This window comes from Sinohyriopsis cumingii, chromosome 5, assembly GCF_028554795.1.
Source record: "Sinohyriopsis cumingii isolate HCF-2022 chromosome 5, ASM2855479v2, whole genome shotgun sequence".
In the NCBI taxonomy this organism is placed as follows: Eukaryota; Metazoa; Mollusca; class Bivalvia; order Unionida; family Unionidae; genus Sinohyriopsis; species Sinohyriopsis cumingii.
Window position 1 is genome coordinate 101,798,021 of NC_142965.1, and position 22,675 is coordinate 101,820,695.

Consider the following 22,675-nt stretch of genomic DNA (forward strand, 5'->3'; position numbering starts at 1 on the left):
GGTACTAGATTATATCACACGGCTCTGTTATGGATTATATTTTATATTGTGTCACAGAAAAAAAAAAAAATATATATATATATATATATATATATATATATATATATATATATATATATATATATATATATATATATCCACTTGACGGACTTGCGAAAACCCCAAACAACAGTCATGAAACGCAGATTGTAGATGACGGTGCGAGCGCACTTATAAATTTTAAAATAGTACCGTTATTTTGACTTGGCTTTTCTTGCTAACAATAACATTATACAATCTTAACCGCTGAAAAATGCAAATTACCGCAACGTCAACTGCTATCTACTTGTCAATGTACACGAGAATGCTAGCGCATTAACCAAACTAACCCGGATAAAATCAGATTAATCAATATAAGCCGCGCGATCCATCCAGTTGCCAACAATCTATCGCCCCCTCCCACCGAAAGGTATTCGAAAATACACTAATTTAAATATCTCACTGTTTATGAAATTTACACAGTATCATTATGATAATGCATTAATCCCAGAGGTCGTGGGTTCGATTCCCGCCCGAGTCATACTAAAGGCTTATAAAAATGGTACTAACAGTTGCCTCGCTTGGCGCTCAGCATTATGAGGTTAGTGTTATGACTGGTTGGCCTGGTGTCACGATAATGTGACTGGGTGGGACATCATGCTACGTGTCTGCGGCACATCACTATAAACTTCCACACTGCTGACATCGTAGCGATATGACTGAACATTTTTTAATGCTACGTTAAAAAGTCCAAATCACACACACACATGTATGTTAGTCTCTGGTCAAATCAATAAACGATCGGTAAGAAAAAGTAAAAAGAAAACCTCAGATTGCAATAGTTAAATGACATGGAGAAAAAAAACATATTTTTAAAAAAAGAGCACTAAATGCAGAAATTTGAAAGAAACGGTGCGTTTGGCAATGTAAATTTGATTATAAAAAGAAAGCAACAAATTCGCACTCCTGTAGTATCCTTCCCGCTATTAGAAGCTATAACGGAAAACCCATTTGATACAGAACAGGTATACAATGCACAGCCTGCAGTACCCGCGGCTCTATTAGTAGTAAGAACATGTATACTTTTGAGGTGCACGACTCGCTTGAAAAGTTTGTTAAAGGCATGGTCTAAAATTAAGTAAAAGAGCTATAGTAGAGGCCGACTGATATATCAAGCGCTCTTTAGTTCCATAGGTTTCTCTACAAATATACTATGTGTCCCCCACCTTGCGATATCCTGATATCATGCGAGAAAATATTTGTCATGTTTAGGTGTTCAGCTCTTTTCCTTTTGATCTATTCTATATAAAAAAAACAATGAATTCAAACCGTGACAAGAACAATAACAAAACAAAAGAACCCACGGTTCTTACATACATATGTGGCCAGAAGAAAACAATATGTGCATGTGACCAGCGTAATAAAACAACGCTTGATATGGAAGAAGAAAAACATGTATTGACTAACGGTTGCAGTCTCCACTTAAATGTAGTTAAATGGAATAACATTTGAATAGTATTCTTTATTTCGTATTTATATGTAATAACTATATATTTTAAACTGTAATTCCATTTATATTAAAAACATTTTTTTCACAATTTATATTGCAATAAGTGCTACATTCAATATATTGTACTTTTTGGGTGATATTTAATATTCGTTGTGCATGTTCAATTATTTTATTTATATTAAATACTTCCCTCAAAGTTTGGCACACCACATTGACACTTTTGGGTAAACAAAATATAAATCATACAGACATAGGTATTCACTGTTCTTACGAGACTCCACGAGACATGCCTAAAGGCCAGATAGCATAGGCGACGATGACATGTTCAAACTATACCAAATGTGTGAACGAGACATACGGTCGTTTGTCTTGATATAAAGTTGGTCCTTATATGATGGTTGCTATATTTATTTATTTATTTATTTATTTATTTATTGACGTTTCTATTTCTATGCATTTTCTTTTATCACGAGAAGCTAAATATCGCATTTCTTTCCGATTGCCAACATGTTAGTATAGTTCAATTTAAAATTAGTTTTTTTTTAAGTATAGCAAGTAAATGCGATTTTTTAAATTGAAAATTTGATAACAGATGGGAAAGGTAAAATGTAAATAAAAGATATATAGCGAATTGTTCCATGAATCCTGGTTTTTACGTTAACATCAATGGGAAATATTACGTAATTTTTCTTGAAAGGGTTAGCCACATTAAGCATCATGCTCGGTACATTGGTCTTCTCAAGTTACAACACGGTACATTGGTCTTCTCAAGTTACAACACGGTACATTGATCTTCTCAAGTTACAACTCGGTACATTGAGCTTCTCAAGTTGCAACACGGTACATTGGTCTTCTCAAGTTACAATACAGTACATTGGTCTTCTCAAGTTACAACACGTCTCAATTTACACATACATTATTTCAGTAGAGTTTGTACAGGTCAATAAGAGACCTGATGAATTTGTGAAGATTGCTGATAGATTTTAAACACAAACTGCAATATTAAAGTTTGAATCTATAATGTCAATAATGGTAACTTCTCGCATGTGTTTATAAGGTATTTGCCCCTCCCCAGCACATATTTTCGTGGTGGTGATTTTGTATTCATTGCTGTAATTTCTGGGCAATTATTAGGGAAAGAAAATTACTTGTTTTTAGACCTTATGTTTCCTGTGATTATTAATCCTTTAATTAAATGTTCAAGAACAGAAATCATATCTTTCCAATGCATATTAAGTTGAAATCAAGCTATTTCAACGGATACATCTCGCTAGTACTTATTTAACATCCTCATTAAACACTTCCATCAAATATATCTTGCTGACCCAGCAGCATTAAAAAAAAATTGCCGGAGGTTCCCACTGAAGTCAAGAGGTCCTATCGCGTGACTGGCTTACACATACATTTTGAGAGGTCGTAATTATTGATTGACTTGTTTACACGTCAGCATTGTGAGGTCTCGTCGTGTGAGTTGTGTGTAACACCAATGTAGAGAGAACTATAGTAAATTTATGTATATTCCCTTATTTAAAAATTATTATAATAAATATTAGAAAAATAAGAAATGGGTATGTTTTTATTCTTAGTGATATTTTTAAGAATTATTTCAAGAGACAGTCTTTAAACATTTTTTTCAAATTCTCCAGTAGTGGCAAAATTTGTTTCTCATACTTTTCTTACCGGTTATCATATTATTCCAAGATTTGGTTGCAGTATAGATGACCAATAACGTATTTCGATATGAACTCAACAATTAATCATATCCGAGAATCTTATATTTAAACAGTTTCATAATGTTGCTCTACATACAGTAGTAGGGGTTTCTTCTAATGACACTTGCCTTCCTAACGTTGATATATCAACGTGGAGTTTTCCTGTTAATATAAGTAATGTGCACACACGCACGCACGCGCACCAATTAAAGGCAAACTGGTTCAATTTATGAAAATAAATATTGCAGCAAGATAACGGCAAGAAATGTTTTGTGTCATATAATACATACTCCCGATTGATATACAGTTGTTGTGATCGGAAAACACATCTTTGTCCGAGAAAATGTTCACTAACTTCCCTATTAGTCTCTAGGAGAGCCCCAGAATATAACAAACTGCCCCTCACCAGTTTTTCTTTCTCACTGCACCTATGAGAAAAAAGAAAAATAATGTAAGCATGGTGTTAATATAATCATCTTACAAACTACGATCTGAAAAAAAAAAACAACCTACATCTACATGCGTTGTCTAAGTGAAGATACAAGTATCGATTAGCATTGCATTTATTACTTGTCCATTTAGGTTGTAGACTGTCTGTTACCAATAATGAATTATTTTCGTTCTTGCATATAAACCTTTTAAAAAAAAGTATATCGGTGTGAGAGCATAGAATGAAAAATTTAATCGGTCATGATACTGCCTCGGTCAGAGAAAATATAGACTGGCTCGTCTTTTATTTGGACAATAACCTAACAAGATCCGATCAAGAGTATCTCAGCTATCTTTACCGTGTTTGTTATTCATAATCTGCTGATATTTACAATACAATATAGTTAAAATTGATATCGATTATTATTGAATAATATTTTAAAAATTCGTGTTTTATTAATAAAAAATTTATTTTCATTTTCTTTGCGATTTGACGTGTTTTGCTAACTTAGAATTTTATGAATTATTTTTTCATTGAAAATCGGTAACTTTTGAAGTTAAGCAATGCCGTTGGTTTGTGTATTCTATAAATATATTCGCGATTCATTCATTCTTATTGAAAACTCTCTATCAATCTAAACATATCAAAATATGCAACATTATTGTTACGAATATGTGTCCATATGCCAACTTATATCTCAGATTTAACCAGTGCTCTAAAACAATGAAAGAAAGCGTGACATTAAAAATCCATATCACTTCTCTAAAATCATAGTAAAAATATTTTTATTTAACTGAAATTCCTCTTCATTTCATATTTTGTTTCTAACCGCTAAATAATATTGCAGCACGCAAAATGATTAAAAATAGTTTTGCTAGTTTATTCCATGTAATTTTTTCGCAATTTATTTCCATGAAATGTGAAGAAATTTACCAGCTGATATCTCCTAATTTCATTTCTCAGGGGACCTGCTGCAAACAGTTCTTTTTCTTTCTCATCGAAACAAATTGTGTTATATCCTCCAGTCGGAAATATTTGTATCAGCTCACCATCGCGTGTAACCTGGTGGATGCCAACATACGAGTCAGAAGTCAAGATATAGATATTGTCCTGAATGTCAACACAGAGTCCCATCGGATATGTCAGTTGGGAATGCTGGTACCTGAATATCAGCACACCGTCTGATACGGAGTAGCAGTATACGGCAGGGTTAGGATCACTACTACCAGCACCACAAGAAATATACACCCTGGACTTATCCTGACTTGTATCTAAGTAGCTATCGCTACGAGAGAACCATGATTGGCTTCTGTTACAAATATAGTGATCCTTTTCAACATTCCCATCAGCTATTGACACAATACTCCAACAAATTTTGTCCTCAGTTTCACCGCTCATTGCCAGCTTAGAAGGCGAAAGAGCGCTCACTCCATAAAATATCCTCCCTAATATTTTTATTGATCCGACGGTACTAATGGTAGCTTCACGTTCAGTGCATTGAATAGACAAAATCTGAATTGCTTTCATAGATGGAAATGTGACCGCCACAAGCGGGAGAGCCTTATCTACAACACGTAAATCCCATGGTCTTGACGGAAGATTTTCACTTGCCAGGATGTCGTCCGATTGAAGGTCAATGACATTACAGAAACCCTTTGAACCTTTAGTTCCCACCAGAACCAGCTTGTTCCCCGGCAAACCGTCGATGCCATTAAACTTCATACTTCCAAACGGAACTGAAAACACAGTCTGATATACAATCATGTATTTAAGCACGAAAATATCATTAAAGGATGTAATTCGATATAAAATGTAAAATATAATAGATAACAATGCATGATAATATGATTCAAGCATACATTTCATTATAAAATGCATTAATTACGGTTCTAGTGAAATTGTGAACAAAAGTAAAATGATTTGTGAATAACGGCATCAACATGATCAATAAAAATAGCAATATTAATAATGATAATAATTATAATAACAAGAACAAGAAAAAGAAAAGGTAACGAAAATGGTAACGTTGATCATGATGATCCTGATGGTGACAGAAATGAAGTAGACAGTTATCGCCTGGCATTCAAATAGATACACTCTGTCTCAACAAGAGGCAAAAGACGAACAGTCAAAGTAGACGTGGTTGTAGTAAGGTTCAAATAATATTTAGATATCAATAGCAATGAGATTAATATTAAAAGACAGGTGGCAAAGAAAGACAGCAGGTTGAAAGTCTTTAACTTTAGTGTACATGATCCCCTGTTTTTCAATTAATGCGACGTTAAAATGGCGATTGATTGAAAATATATATCAGGAGTTATACAACGTGAATTTTAGAAAGTGAAGGTCTTCCTGCTGCATTAGTACTTCTTCTGAAACCCTTTGGCATGGATGTCTTAAAATTTGGAAGTAAAATTGTATGGAATCAAACTCATGGCCGGGTAAAATTGTTTTATTTTGATTGATAGGTCAGGAGTTATACCATTCGAATCTCTACTAGATGCCTCATTTGATCAACTCAGCCTTCCTTTGTGGAAGAGTAAAAAACAACATAAAAAGGAAAAAAGTAAATATTTAATTTTGTAGTTAATATAGCTACCATACCAACAAAATTATTTTGTCCATTGTTTGCTTTTTGTATTCCTTTATGACTGGCCCAATTAATTATTTTATTGTATTTAACTGGATCAATATGCAAAAGTTTGTGTGGATACAACTTGTTTGAGTGTTCTAAAACAAAATTAAAATGTTTGAAACTACTCGAATGGTAGTGAAATTTATTCGTCTGTTATTTCAGTACAACCTTGTATTGTTATATCTCTCGTTGTAAATTGCCCCTAGTGATTCTAACATGTAGGAGTCCACTTTTTTGTATAGAGCTTGTGTTGTGTTTGTTTTATATATGTTAGTTGTTTTAGTTTTCCACTGACAAAGAGCTTGCTTAGTCCGATATGTTAAGAAACCGTTTTGAATTTGCGCTGTTAACACGTCATTGGTAAAAGCGAAAACAATTTCTAACACATTTTAAAGGTCATATCGTATTCAGCCAGTGCCTAAAATATGTGTGAATTTAGTGTATGTTCTAGACTATGCTCATACTAATGGTTATGTTGGAAGTCGGCCGCTAATATTCTCCTCCCAAATCCCTATAATTTAAGTGAGGTCTTGATATATGCGTGAGGGACATTATATCGAAGAGTAAATACTCTGTTTAGAAGGCGTGTCATGAAAAGTACATTCAGGTGAATTTCAAATGAAGAAACAACAAAAAGAATATCAAAATATTAAAATTTGTCACATATGAAATACAGTAGTACCAGATACAAAAAGTGCAGCTTAGTAGAGGAAACATAGCAAACTGTAAAACTCAAACACATTTAGTTGTTATTAGAGTTGGAAGAAGTTTTTATTCCACATAGTCCTATTTGATTTCGTATATTTTAGCGTCATATATATGATGAAAAAATCTTGTACCGAATATGCGTTGTGGTAGTTTTGGTTGAATGATATCAACCTCTGTCATTGGGGGTGGGGAACATCTTGCTATCCTAAGGACAGGGTGGGCTACCTGTATGTTTTCTGTGACACTGTCTTTTGCCAGAGAACTAACGTCTATCATATGCAAGCATCAACAAACTAGATATTGGAATTCAATTGTGTTATTACAGAATAGTTATTTTGAAATAGATTTTTTGCACCACACAATCTGATGTTTTAGTTTATTTAGTATTACGAAGAACTCACAACTGACTCAATATTTACATACTTCTTAAGATTTAAAAGAAATCATGGTAATTTTCAATGATCTATAATGCATAATCTTCTTGTGTAAAATCAGTGACTCTCTCTCTCTCTCTCTCTCTCTCTCTCTCTCTCTCTTCATTATTGACTTTCCTTGATTATTGGACTTTTGGTGCTTTTCAACAAAGATATCAAGCGATCGATCTTATCGACGATTGTCTTGTTATCGTTCTCAATCTTTGAAATATGGCTCATGTTCATGTGTGTACGTCTGTCCATATAACAAGCGAGTTTATTTATTTATTTAGGTGCTTTTGTTTTCTGAAATGTTTATAACACACTGCTGTGTTTCCTCAATTTTCGTTGCAATTTCAATGGTCACCAAATAAACTTTCAGAACAGCATATTTGTTCATCATCCCTACATAACCATTTCTGCCTCTATATATATGACGTGGACACATTGTACTCCCTCAGATATCCCAAGCAACATATCAGATAGGCAGGTAGGATTACATATATTAATGAATGAAAGTTTTGTTTCCCATTGTCATTAATAACAACATTTCTGCAGTTCGCACAAAAATAACAGTAGGTTCCTGTTTTCCTTCCTTCCTACAAAATTCACACAGTATATCTACTTTATAATTATGTTTGGGTAACATCGAGATCAGGATTCGATCATAATTAAAATGCATTGCCCGGCATTATCAGGCATACTCGATTATGACCGTAAAGGTTCCTTCTCACACGTTGGACACTTAAATCTAGACACTTCTCCGTTTTTAAGAAAAGGAATTCCTGATATAATCTTCCAGACAACTCTCACAGTAAATATGTAGGTGGCAGGGGACCTCAGAAATGCTGGGTTATTATTTCTTGCCTTCTTCATAATGAAATACTAGAAATCTTATCTTTTCGTGAATCGTTAAACTCTCTCTCTCTCTCTCTCTCTCTCTCTCTCTCTCTCTCTATATATATATATATATATATATATATATATATATATATATATATATATATATATATATATATATATATATATTGAACCAGATGGTGATATATACTAGAACTTATAAATATCTACTAACAACTTTAATAGTATCGCTGTGTCGTTCTGCGCGATCTTCATATTTGATCACACCACACCTAGCGTGAATGTTCGTCTATTATGTGTGTAAGTTGTATAAGTAAAAGTTTGAGATGCAATCTTAAAATCAATGATGAATTGACAGGAAACATTATATAAATGATATAATTGACAACCTTCTTAGACGTGAAAACAGAAAAAGTACAATTTTTTCTTAAAAACTTAAACCTATCTGATTGAGGAGGAAAAGTGAGGTGGGTGTGAAGATATGCATATTTGTCAGAGATTAAAGGAATTCGATTAGCTGGGATGTTAATGACTCAGCAACACGTGAGGCCAGTAAATTCATGTAATTCATATGCAAATCGACAACACATTTGATAATCCAATATCGAGAGAATTTGAGAATAAAAAATTAAAACTTGTTACAATAAGCAATGAACTATTTTTTGTGCTAGGTTCATTATAAAGTGAAAAGGGCTCTGCACACACTGAAGTCTGTAAATCAGTTTCTAAATTCATCCATATCTAGGGTTAACAATAACAATAAACTAATCGTTATAATTAAATTTAGAATTATCGATCAAAGAATAAGGAAATGTCTGTAAAATATGTATTAAGTATATATACTCTATGAATTATTTCAACAGAAAATGAATACACTCAAAATGCGGATTATTATCTTAAATTTGCATACAACCAATAAGAAAGCGAAATTCTTACAGAAACTCGAAACCATTTTGGGCTGAATGCTTCCAACATCTGTCAATTGGAGCGGGGAACTTCTTGCTATCCTAGGGATAGGCGGAGCTGTCTGTATGGTTTCGTTGACTATGACCTCTGCCAGTTCCATCGAACGCAACGCTTCAAAATAACTCACAAACTTTAGATTGGAATTCACTTGTCTTATTTCAGGATAGTTACTTTGAAGTATGTTTTCGCAATGCACAATCTGATCTTCTACTTTATGTAATATTACGAAGCATTCATAATTGTCTCCATATTTACATACTTCTTCATAAGACTTGAGAGAGTTGATCAGGGAAACTTTCAAGGAACTAAAATGCATAGATTGCTTGTGCAAAGTCAGGGATTCCCTCTCCAGTAACACTTCTCTTTCCTGGATGATTCTACTTTTTGTGTTTTGGAATAAAGTTATCAAGCTGTCTATCTCATCAACCATTCTTTTGGTTTCACTTTCAAACTTCAAAATATCGATCTTGTTCATTTTTGTACGTATATCCAAATAGTTAACGAGGTCATTTATGTTTTTAGTGAGATGCTCTGTTTGCTTACATTTCAATAGCGCACTCCGATGTTTCTTCAATTTCAACTTTTCTTCGCAAGTTCCATGATCATCAAATATACATTCAGAACAGCATATTCGTTGATGAGGCCTACAGAAATATTCTAAGTCTCTATGGATATGACGTGAACATTTTACACTCTCAGATATTCCTATCGCTATGTCAGAAGGGGAGTTAGGATTACGTATATTAATGAGTGAATGGTCTAGTTTGCCACTGTTATGAATACCGACACAATTTGTACAAAGTGCCTCTCTGCAGTTGGTACAAAAATTATCAGCAGGTTCCTGTTTTCCTCCCTTCATACAGGATTGACACAGCTGATTTACCTTATTCTTATCCTCAGGTAACATCGACAACAGAATTCGATCATAAGGATAATGCACCGCCCAGTCATTATCAGGAATACCCGATGAAGGTAGGAATGTATCTTTTTCACATGTGGGACACTTAAAACTATATGTCTGTCCGTTGTTTTGAAAGGAATTTCTGATATAATCTCCCAGACACTTCTCACAGTAAGTATGTAGACAGGGCAGGGATCTCGGACTGGTAAAATTGTCCAGACAAAGTGGACATAGTATGCCATTCGGATTCAGATTTGTTGCCTTCCTCATGTTGAAATACTTGAATACTACTAGTACACCTGTATTTTCATGAATTGGTACTGTCTGGTGACCTAAATATTACCTCTATATATACATTAATATTATATGTACCTTGCCCAGGGAGTGTGCATTTAAACTAGCTGGTGATGTTGTTTAGTATTGATAAGCGTCCTACTCGCAGTCAAATCGTATTGTTTTGCTGTTCTTGGCTACGTTGATAATAGGTCACCCAACAAAGTCGTTAATTTTAGCCCTTTTATGTGTTTTGTGTTACACGTTGAAATCGTAGTGCAATCTTTTAATACATGATGAATTGAAAAGAGACTTTGTTAAGATTAAAATCTTGTTTGAAGTGAAAACATAAATGGTGAATGCTTTTCTGTTGAAAATAAACCCGTCTATTTTCCAGGTAGTAGAGCTGGGTTTGGGGCGTGGGAAGAAGACATGTCTATTCATTGAACATTAAGAGAATGATCTGAGGTATGGTTTCAGTGATTGGATACTGTGAGAGACTGGGAAGATCATCTCATTTTTCAATTGGACAACATCCTAACTAGTTCGTGTCGAAAGGAACTGGAAAATAGAAAAGCTGTTAAAATAAACATTGCACTTCTGTAAAGTTCAGGGGGGTATGAACTGAAACTATTGATGTGCACAGACTGCACAGCGTTTCTAAGTTCATACTTCACTGAACGTAAAAAGAACAAAACAATAAACTGGTAAATGCTTATAATTAAAGTTTAAATACAGTTTTCTTAAATGAAAGTTACTGAAAATAGATATCATTTGGTTTCAGTGGCTTTCGGCAAAGGCGCTTCACCAATGCCTTGCGATGTCGTTGAAGTGATTATAATGTAACACAGCTATTGTTGCGAGTTCAGTTGAAAATGGACACTATTTATGTCTGGGGCTTTTGAAAAATATGGGATGGAAAAGTCGAGGACTTTCTGACTGATCCAGGCTACATACAAAATTGGAATATATTGTGACTTTTCTACCAAATTCAGTGCTGAAGTACATCGAAAAAGTGACACAGTGATAAAAGAGGAAAATGACCTGAAATGACGGAGAACGGAACGATAAGGTAAAACACGCAAGGCAAAACTGAACTGTGATAAAAGACTTATGATACTTTTATAAACCAATTCACACAATTTCAGTAAAGGGAAAGTACTCTTACTGGTCCATGTTTGAAAAAAAAATGAAACATGGGAATGTTTCGGCCAAGAACAATTCATCTAATTCAAGTAGCAGCAATGCACATTATGATATAATGTGATGTGCACATTATGTCATTTGGTGAACAATGTACAATGTATTTACATCCGCAGATACTTTATTATGTCCACGGTGTTAATCTTACTTGGCAGAAAGCCCTAAGCGTGAACGAGACACGGAGGTAATCAAGGATTAGATCCTTATGAAATTTCAGGCACTTAAAAAGATGTTTGACACTTCATCCATCTCTTCAATTTTAATAGTTTTCCTGCGTCTTTGTAAGAAATCAGTGCCCTCGCCTTCAACTACTGCTCTCATTCTTATAAACAATGAAACGTTATTAAGTCTCTGTGACGTTACTGAAATAAGATTATAATAACTACGGGCTAGAGAGCAGTTCCAAAAGACGTTCATTTAATACTGTGATTTTATAGGATGCAACAGAAAAAAGCAGAGGACTTTCTTATTGGTGTGAATGAGAAAAAATCATATGTACCCTGGGCAATTAGACTGGTGGAAATTAAAATGCAAAAAGAAAAATTTAATTGTATAAATTGAATGTGTGAAGCTCGATAGCAGTTGTAGATGCAATACATTAGAAAGACAAGATAAACATATGCTTGCAAGACAAGAATACTTGCTTCGGCCTTTGCGACCGTGTTATCGTAATATCAACTACTTGATATTAGATCGGTCAAAAGCTGATGTGTTGTAAACTGCAGTCAATGTTTGGCATGATGTGTCTACTGTAGTTTATTCCCAAAGGTACATAGTTCAGGATACGCAGGATTGCCTTGTACCTGACCTGCTTAATCTGTTATTGCTGCATACCTCCTAACATTAATCTGGCAATACTCTAGTAAACTGAAATCGTACGATATAAATACATTTGCAACGAGGACACACTTCATGATTAAGGCCTGTGTGAGATAAACCAATATAATATACACATTTGCAACGAAGACACACTTAATGGTTATGGCCTGTTTGAGATAACCAATATAATATTCACAATTGCAACGAGGATACACTCCATGATTATGGCCTGTGTGAGATAAACCAACATAATATACACATTTGCAACGAGGACACGCTCCATGATTAAGGCCTGTGTGATATGAACCAATATAATATACACATTAGAAAACTGTAAACTGAAACAATTACTTAAAAGTGATACATACATCGATGGTAAAACAACAAGCTGAATATTGCCATTATGGCTTATGAAAAATAATGACAGCGAAGACTGAGTACATGTAAATGTTAATGGCTTATGAAAAATAATGACAGCGAAGACTGAGTAAATTTAAATGTTAATGGACCAGATTAATAATATTCTGATTTTGGTTTTAGAAATATATTCATAGATTCTGTATATATTATTTCAATTAAATAAAAGCGTTTTGGTAAATATTTGCAGGGGGAACTGAACCATACGTTTTGTTCATTATTATTATTATTATTATTATTATTATTATTGTTGTTATTATTTCTTAGTATCCGTATTGCTATTATTATCATTCTTATTTAACACATCACGACAATTATACCAAAATACAACACATTGCATTATTACTGATGATATTTAAAGTGTCATTAAAGAACTACTCTCCATCTCCCTCTCTATGTGACGGACGGGTACTTTTCTATATAGAACATTATGTAATAATTTTAATTTAAACTAGTTAATCAATTTACTTTCACAAGGCTTCTTTCATGCTAGAATATTCTTAAAGAAAGGTCCAGTTGTAATAAATATATTAAATCCCATATAAACATCTCAATACGTTATATCGGTCGTCTTCTATAACTTTCAGATACCGTCAAATTATTGAAATGGCATGAATCGACCTTTTCTTTAAAGATTGCATAAAACCAATTTTAAAATAATATGACGAAATAATATCTTTTAACTCTAATTTATTTGCCACTATTGTCTTAATATAAAAATCCACACATATAGTCTAGTTCAGCTTGTTTTAGATGTTTTGGAAAACTCTACTGTGAGGACTGAAAGCAGTTTTTATGGCAGTCACAGTGTAGTAATTTTTAAAACGTGGATCTCTTACTCCAGTGGTGTTTTTTTATTATAGTGTTTTGATCACAACCAGAGACCTTTTGATAAAGGAAAGGCAAGGATGATATTAAAGAGATATGACATTGGTCAAAAGACCATCCAAATACGTTTTTTTTTTATAGAAGGATAATATGTGTTTTGCTATTAAAATAGTTTAGATGTCTACGGTGTCGTCTTACGATGAACGACTTTTTGCTTGGATCAGCTATTTTCGTGTGATTTTGGGCTACGCTTTAACCTGCGTCATGCAGAATGTACTCCCTGTCCTCGATCTTCTGCATATCTTGTGTTATCGGTTTGAGAGTCTGTTCCAGATGTGCCAATGTTCATGCAGTGATGACACATATAGATAATTTGAATTGGGTGCGATGTAATCCATTTGCAAGTATTTAACTAGTATCCTGGACTATAGTTTCTCACGACTCAACACTGACTCAGTTAAGTTAACAGCCTGTTCAAATGACTAAGTATTACAACAGTAAAATATCACCCAGCCACTATAAGGTACTAACGTTTGTACAAAGACAACTGCCCCTACAGACAATGAAGTTACTTCTGGTTCCATGAAGTTATCACTATTTTAATGACGTCGGGCATGTACTGTTAAGGTTTCGGAAGTTGTTGTTTGCATATATATATATATATATATATATATATATATATATATATATATATATATATATATATATATATAGAGAGAGAGAGAGAGAGAGAGAGAGAGAGAGAGAGAGAGAGAGAGACACACACACATATAACCAAAGTACCAAAGTATCTATAAGAAAACATATATATATTCAACTTTATCGCGGCTAATTTTGTTTTCTGTTTTCACCTCAACGTAATGTATTAGGTTCTTCTTACATCTGCAGAACACACTTTTTGTAGTACTATCTATATATAATATTATTATTAGTGGAAGAAAAATCATTGTATCTAGGGCAAGATTTAATATTTTCAAGTGTGATCAACCCTGTAGAAAATCCTTGAGGTAATATATATATATATATATATATATATATATATATATATATATATATATATATATATATATATATATATATATATATATAATAACATTCCTTGCGTGAAAGCGTGAAACAAGATCGAGAGCTTTTAACTGCTTCATGTGAAGGTCAATTATTGTCCACAACAGATTAGCAATTTTCGTTGACATACTGACATCTTACAAGTTTCTAGTCATGGTTTCTGAAAGCACAAATACTGAAATGTACATTACTGATACATTATCGTACTCTTTAGCTGAAAATAAGGTTCAATAGCAATAATCAAAACATAAACTTGTAAACGCGAGGATTATAAAAGCATACTTGAATCGTAATTAATTTCCTCTTGTTTACATGGATTGGGGTAGAGCTGGGACTAAGGATGGGAATGAGTACGCGCTGAATTTGTACGTCTGCTGTATAAGACAATCATGGGAAAATAAAAATGAACACTTCCTTTATCGCATATACATGTCGCACATCAACTGCTATCAGGTCCGTGATAATAATTAAAAGGCTTTTCAAAGTTTTACTTTTATGTGGTTTTTGTAGTTGTAAATATCATGGGGTGTATTTTGTCAATAAAAGTGTCCAAACTTATATGCTATTAGTTTTTAGATACAATATGACATCACCAGATTCGGAAGTTGTGAATGTTCTATACCTTTTTTGGATATGATATCGGGCTTCTGATAAATGAGTGTAAAACGTGTAGAACAGAGCGGTTGCATACGACATTGGTCTCGTTGAAATCAAATTGTTTTGGCAGCGAGCATTATTCATTTTCTTTCTCTTCTTCTTTTTCTTTAACTACTCTCATGTTTACGGGACTGAGCAAGTTTTAATCAAAGTTAACGTAAAGACTATTATTAATCATGAGCATATAAAAGGAATGCGGATTTCTTGAGCTAGAGGTGGACAACAAATGTGAGCCTGTGATACTGGATATCATGATAGAGGGGGACAACAAATGTGAGCCTGTGATACTGGATATCATGATAGAGGGGGACAACAAATGTGAGCCTGTGATACTGGATATCATGATAGAGGGGGATAACAAATGTGAGCCTGTGATACTGGATATCATGATAGAGGGGGACAACAAATGTGAGCCTGTGATACTGGATATCATGATAGAGGCGGACAACAAATGTGAACCTGTGATATTGGATATCATGATATAGGGGGACAACAAATGTAAGCCTGTGATACTGGATATCATGATAGAGGCGGACAACAAATGTGAGCCTGTGATACTGGATACCATGATTTGATAGGTGTGAACTGACCCAGAAGGTATGTGCAGTAAGTGCTCATAAATGAGCTCCTGGTCAAAATTAAGTCTCACGTATTATTTTATAGTTATCAATTGTTTTGTCAAAGTCGAGGAAATATATCATTTAAGGATTGTTTATGCATGTAAATGTTCAGAGTTTCCAAAAATAATCGTAAGGGGGCTATTGTTGCGAACGTAAGCTTTTACATTTTGTCTAAACATTTATCTTCCATTTTGGCAATCGATAGTTAAAGTTCAGTGATTACAGTTATGGGGAGGTTCAATATTAGCAAGGACAACCAGCAACATTCTACATCGAGTAAAAATCATCTGTTAGGGTACAGTGGCTTAATTTGTCCTGTACAACATTTTACTGACGACGGATTAAAATGGCTTCGTTACCATTCAACGTAGACAAAGAATCGGAAAGAACAAATCATACACTCTGACTATGCTTTGTGCTCGACATGCATGTCTGTTTAGGAGAAATATACAGTCGACTCCACTTAACTGCACATCGGTTAACTGCACACTCCGGATAACTGCACGTAGTCATGCCGGTCCCGTTTTTTTCCCAATGCTTTTCAATGGGAACAAACTTCGGATAACTGCACTTCTCTTAAATGCACACTCCGGATAATAGCACGATAAATGTTCTGCCCGTGGCACATTATTCATTACAATTTTACTCCGGTTAACTGCACAATGTATAGTCAGGATCAGTTATTGCCAGTCCACAGCTGGAGCTCTTCAAATAAGCCGACAATTAAGCAAGGTAAATGCGACTCTGTAAATGATTGACATGTAAAGGACGCCATAGGTGGTAGATACATGCTGATCCCCCCCCCCCCCGGGAGCAATAGCCTGGGAAAAATCACATGTTGCAATAGATGACGGTCTTCAGACAGAAGGTGAAATCGACGACTCAGCCATCGTTGCAGCTCTTACAGAGACAAAACAAGAAGAAAATGACGAAAGAGGTGATGACGACGACGTAGTAGATGACCAGGTTTCATCTAAAGTCGCTATTCAATCACTCCTGAATTTACGCAGATTTATGGAACAGACAGAATGTGAGCTGTTTGAACCGTTTTACAAAACAGAGTCGTCAATTCATCAACTTATTAGTAAAACTTGTGTGCAGACAGACATCAATTGCCGATTTCTTTCAGAAATTGTCAATTTCATTGTGTTTGATTTAACAATATGACGTTAGTGCTGTTCATTGTAGACTCTTGTTTCATTTAAGTAAACGTTGAAAGAGTGGATTCTAATCATCTTTATACGTTATTCTTCACCTATATTCAAGCCGTGCTGATTTAAAGCTGTACTGTACCGTATTTCGGTTAACTGCACACTCCGTTTAACTGCACTGTCTCGTGACGGGCCCGAGGCTGTGCAGTTAACCGGAGTCGACTGTATGTCAATGCTGTAAAACTAAACTGAGCAGCTTCATGGGCTAAGAAATAAGAATGCTGCCAGTGTTTTTTCTTGACGTGATCAGTCCTTAATTGTATCCATGGTAGTGGATAGGTTGCGGTCCCTTCAATTCTTTATTTACAGTGTATGTTAACGATCAATTATTAAAATCTTCTTAAATGTTATTATATTAGTATTTTTTGTATTTATTGTTGGTTATGTACTGTACTGAACATTTGGAGTGCGTCCAGGGAAGAAGAAACATTTACTTCGGATACTTTTAGGTCACTTTATCATATGTTGGGAACGGATACTTCAGAAGCATTCTCAATGAACAGCACAGAAGCCCATTTTGTTCCGATTTATACTTGGTTTCCACAAAATTTAAAAACTAACTGACAATTTTTTAACGGGTAATGAACTACTATAGTTGGATTTATCCATGCATAATTTTCCTCCAATCAAGGAAAGGTTACGTATTCAGGAAGCTTTAATTCCACAACTGAACGATTTTTCTTACTTTGCATTTTAATGAGTTATCAGCACACAATTCTAAACTGGAAGTCATTATGTCAAAATCCGATCACTAATTACTATACCCATCATAACATAAAAACCCATTGAATACGGTTCAGGATGATGGCAGGAGATACTATAGGTCTGCTACATTATTCCCAACTCGGTGAAAAGGGATACTTCGACGGAAAACATGTGCATTGGATGACTATTTTATGGTGGGCCATGCATAATTGTAGCGCCATGGAAACCATGTTATTTTAAAATTAAGTATTTGAAAATGTGCTTGTGGAACAAATCGTTTTCCACAGATGTGTCCCCATGTCATACATTTATATAATATCTGCTACTCTGGTGCACACGCCTTATGCCGTATATTTGTTTAATTTGGCCAGCTTGATTACGATATGAAGCCTGATTCCAATAATCTAAATGTGTTATCATTACATAAACACTCGAAAATATTGTACGGACTTTTGAACTGCTTACATGCGTTGTGTGAAAGATAGAGGACAGTGAAGACCTTGCCCCTACCTAACATCCAGGCGTGATTGCACGGTAACAGTCCCATCCCACCTACCTAAACCTTGCAGATCAACTAATTTTCCCTTAGACTAAACATGAATACCTTAAAAGTGTTCAAGGGGTAATGCTTAAACGATATTTTATCACCTATACTTACGCCATTGTGACCAATGTCCCATTAGCTATCAGCAGTACTATTATATTTGCCCCTTTTGCCCATTTCCTTTTTTTTAAAAATATTTCCAGATTTGGTCTTTTACCAAAAGCACAATATTGTATACACGTCTTCATTGTGCAAAATGGGATTCAACATTTAATGTTTACTACAAGGTGTATTAATATTATTAAAATGCAGCGGCAACACGATTTACCACATCAACCAAAATGCCAACAATCTACAACAATCCAGTTCAATCTACCGAAACAATGAACGTCAAAGGGACATTCGGGTATATGCACATCGAACCACAACTGACAGAAATAGTAAAAATGCGAAGGTATTATACAAAACTGAAATCAAAGCAGTATCTAGTAGATATATAAGAAAAAAGTGGTATTTGTCTTGTGGAATATTCCGTCCCCCCACTGGCACAGAAATTTAAAGAAAAACGGGATTTATGCAAAGACGGATTTTGTTGTTTTGAATAATGCATACCATAAGAAGCCGTCTTCACAAAGATTTATAAAAAAGGTAGTCATCGTGTGCCTCGATCCAGGAGAAAATCCGATCATAATGGGACCAGTACTTATTTCTTTGTATGCTGAAGATAATACATATTGAATGTTTCTGTCTTATCTGAATGATGAATTAGGACACGATACCATCAAGTTTGGTAGTGGCGGAGAGAGAGAGAGAGAGAGAGAGAGAGAGAGAACTAAACGCATATGCATCAGCCAATCAATAAACGAAAGTGCCACTAATATTTTCTTTCGTTCAAGGTTGTTTATATGTGTGCAAGCGAAATATATTTTTATCTCTGTATTAAAATGCAACATAATATAGTTTCCCCTTTATCTACATAAAAAGAATATGAGAAGACAAAATCGATTTACATTCACTCCATATCAAGATGTTTTCTTATTGTTTTTTTTTTTAACGGCACACCAGCACTGGTAGGCTATTTAGCGCCATACAAAAGGTCATATGAATGATTATGTAAAAAAAGATAAAAGGTTTTATATCGACCAGCGATATCAAAATCAAATAAAACGATAAGATGGTAACGGTAATAAATAATTCTTCCCGATCTACGGGGAATGTAAATGTTATATGTTAATAAAGGCAGATGAAAAGTTATTGAAGATAATGGATTGAAAGTACATTACATAAAAATGTTCAAGTTGATGGCGTAAAAGTAAAGAAACGCACTCTGGTGGGTCGTCGCCTTTTGCGATGTGGGAGTGGATTATATAAGTATGAACAATTCAAATTCTTGCAATGACTACCTCCTCCCTACGCATATTTCTGTAGGAATGAGTCGATTCTCCTAGGGTTGGTTTGATGGCATGATTCACTGCATCATTCCACGATGCCTGCCACTTCTGACGTGAAGACTCTTTGATACTAGGTTTAAAATCAATATATGGTATTTTAAAATCAGATGGTTCTTGGGATAGGGCCATTTTAGCTGCGCGATCTGCTTTTTCATTACCTTTAATACCAACATGACTAGGTAACCAAAGTATGCGATATTGTGGGATATACTCAGCTAAGTAATTTTGACGAGAACATTGGTCAACAATGGGTTCTCTAGTTTTATATTGTGTGGTGACTGAAGTACTGATAGGGAGTAGGAGAAGATGATGCGGTTTAAAATGAGTTTATTTTCGATATATTGCAGAGCAAGGTCTATTGCTCTGATTTCGGCGGAAAAAAATTGATGTGCCATTTGGTAATCGAACTTGTGTTGTGTGTTTTCCACTAACGAAGGCTGCAGCAGCCTTTACCTCATCCTTTGATCCGTCGGTATAAATTCTTGTATAGTTTTTAAATTCGGTGACGAGTTCATGATAAGAGTTGTGAAAGATGGAAGGGTTTGTCTCGGATTTGTTTCTATCGTGTAGCGTAAAAAGTGCTTTTGGTTGTTTAAGTAGCCAGGGAGGTGTTTCGGAGATGAACGTTTTCTGAATTTTAGAAAGATAGATTTTTGTACTGTTAAGGCTGAATGATATTATAATGCCAAAGGAAAGTATGGCAGTTGGTTTATTTTCTTATAAGGTTTTGTATTTTGGTTGAAAAACAGCCGAAAAAGCAGGGTTTAGAGGGTTTGATGTATGCATGAAAAATAAAATACAGTTTGCACGTTTATTTATTGACTGAATGTATTAAATTCTTAACAGAATTCAATGACACTAAACCATCGTACATGTAAAAGCTAACCTATACAAGGTATGCTTGATTGTCAGGTTGTTATTTTAAGCCAAAGAGTTCACATAAATAATGGAAACTAATAGAATTGTAAATTTTGTAAAAATAGAACATGGATGCATACACTGTTGATATAGTATATTATGTTCAGCAACGTTCCAATCTCATAGAGTCTATAAATGAATTAAGTAAGGAATATGATTATACAATCTGGGCTGAAATTTTCGTATCTATATCAAAAGTTAGTTGAAATGCAAGCTTGCATATGCATACGTATCCAATTTAATGGCACATAACTTCAAATTTAAACATTGAACAGTGGTACACACACACACACACACACACACACACACACATAAACACACACACACACACACACACACACACACACTATCTGCACAATGACGACCATGCAAGTTACTTATCGAGAGATCCACTACAAGAAAAGCGCGTATGCCCTCCTCTTATAGCAGTTCTCGTTCATACACGAATATATTTCCGGGATCAATATTTCGTGAAAGGTAAACTTATATTTGACTGACACGTGTTTCTCATATACATATAAAGGATAAAGCTGTTAATAAAATATATCACATACACATTTCGTAAATGGCACACACTAGGAGGACGCATGGCTTTAGTCCACGTTAAAGGGATTTCAGAAGACTTCGGAGAGTTACATCCTAGCTGCCGATGCAAATTTTCAAAAGTCCTTATGTTTTGCAAATTTTATTTATATTATTGATTATATTTGAAGGTTTGTCACTGAAGATTATATTTCTCTTGACGGGTTTACGAAAATCGCGAAAACAATCACGAAAAGAAGATTGTAGCTGACCGTGCAGTCGCACTTGTATATTATAAAATAATACTCTAATTTTAGCTTGTGTTCTGTCCACGTACAAAAAATAAAAATACAAAATGATTCACTGTAAAATTTAAGTTAGCGCACTTTTAATTACTATCTACCTGCCTTTTCTGGCCGAACATTTGCCAATGCGAACGTACCAACCGAACTAAACCGGAATAAACCAGATTAACCAGAATGTAATCATCACACTATTTACAAAACGTACCTAGCACTTCGATGAGAATTGATTCTACACACAAAAATAGCCTAGATTTAAATTTCTTAGATAAAATAAAAGATGACAAATAGCTGCTGAGATCTCTCTGAAACAAGATGACAAATAGCTGCTGAGATCTCTCTGAAACAAGATGACAAATAGCTGCTGAGATCTCTCTGAAACAAGATGACAAATAGCTGCTGAGATCTCTCTGAAACAAGATGACAAATAGCTGCTGAGATCTCTCTGAAACAAGATGACATTCCCATAGCACTATCAAACGATCTGAATTTCACAAGCCAAACCATGCACACGTTCATTTTTGAAAATCTAATTTATCAATCTAGTTTGCAAAATCTTTCAAACAATGACGCGAATGAATATCGCACTGGTTTGGATGCTGAAATAGAATAAGGTTCCAAAATAGTAATGATTTACAAAGGGATCTATAGAACTAAAAGTAAAAACATCGCATGTGTAATAGAAACATTGAAAGAAAAATGGTTATTAATTGCAGAAATTCGAAAGAAAATGTGCATTTAGTATTGTAATTTCGATTACAAAAAGAAAAAGCCGCGCTTCTGAAGCATGCAGTCTGTTACTGCGAACTCTACCAGAAATTCCAATGATACAGAACGCGTAAATTCGCATAGACTGCAATAGTGTGACTCTGTTAACATTAATAACATCTGTGGTGCAAATGTCGCTTGTGAAATTGGTTGAAGGCTTGATCTAAACTTAAGTATAAGAGCTGTAGGAGGGTGAGGTAACAAAAACGTTATTGATA

General features: G+C 34.5%; 1 protein-coding gene across 1 annotated transcript; it reads right to left on the reverse strand.

Annotated features, from left to right (window-relative positions):
* Window positions 1-1,957: 1,957 nt before the first annotated feature.
* LOC149799892 (transcription intermediary factor 1-beta-like) lies at window positions 1,958-10,457 on the reverse strand. Its single transcript, XM_089957141.1, has 3 exons — window positions 9,224-10,457; window positions 4,604-5,406; window positions 1,958-3,668 (listed from the first exon to the last, which is right to left on the reverse strand). The coding sequence occupies exons 1-3, from the start codon at window positions 10,422-10,424 to the stop codon at window positions 3,660-3,662; spliced, it is 2,013 nt and encodes a 670-aa protein (XP_089813267.1). The 5' UTR covers window positions 10,425-10,457; the 3' UTR covers window positions 1,958-3,659.
* Between the last annotated feature and the right edge of the window lie 12,218 nt (window positions 10,458-22,675).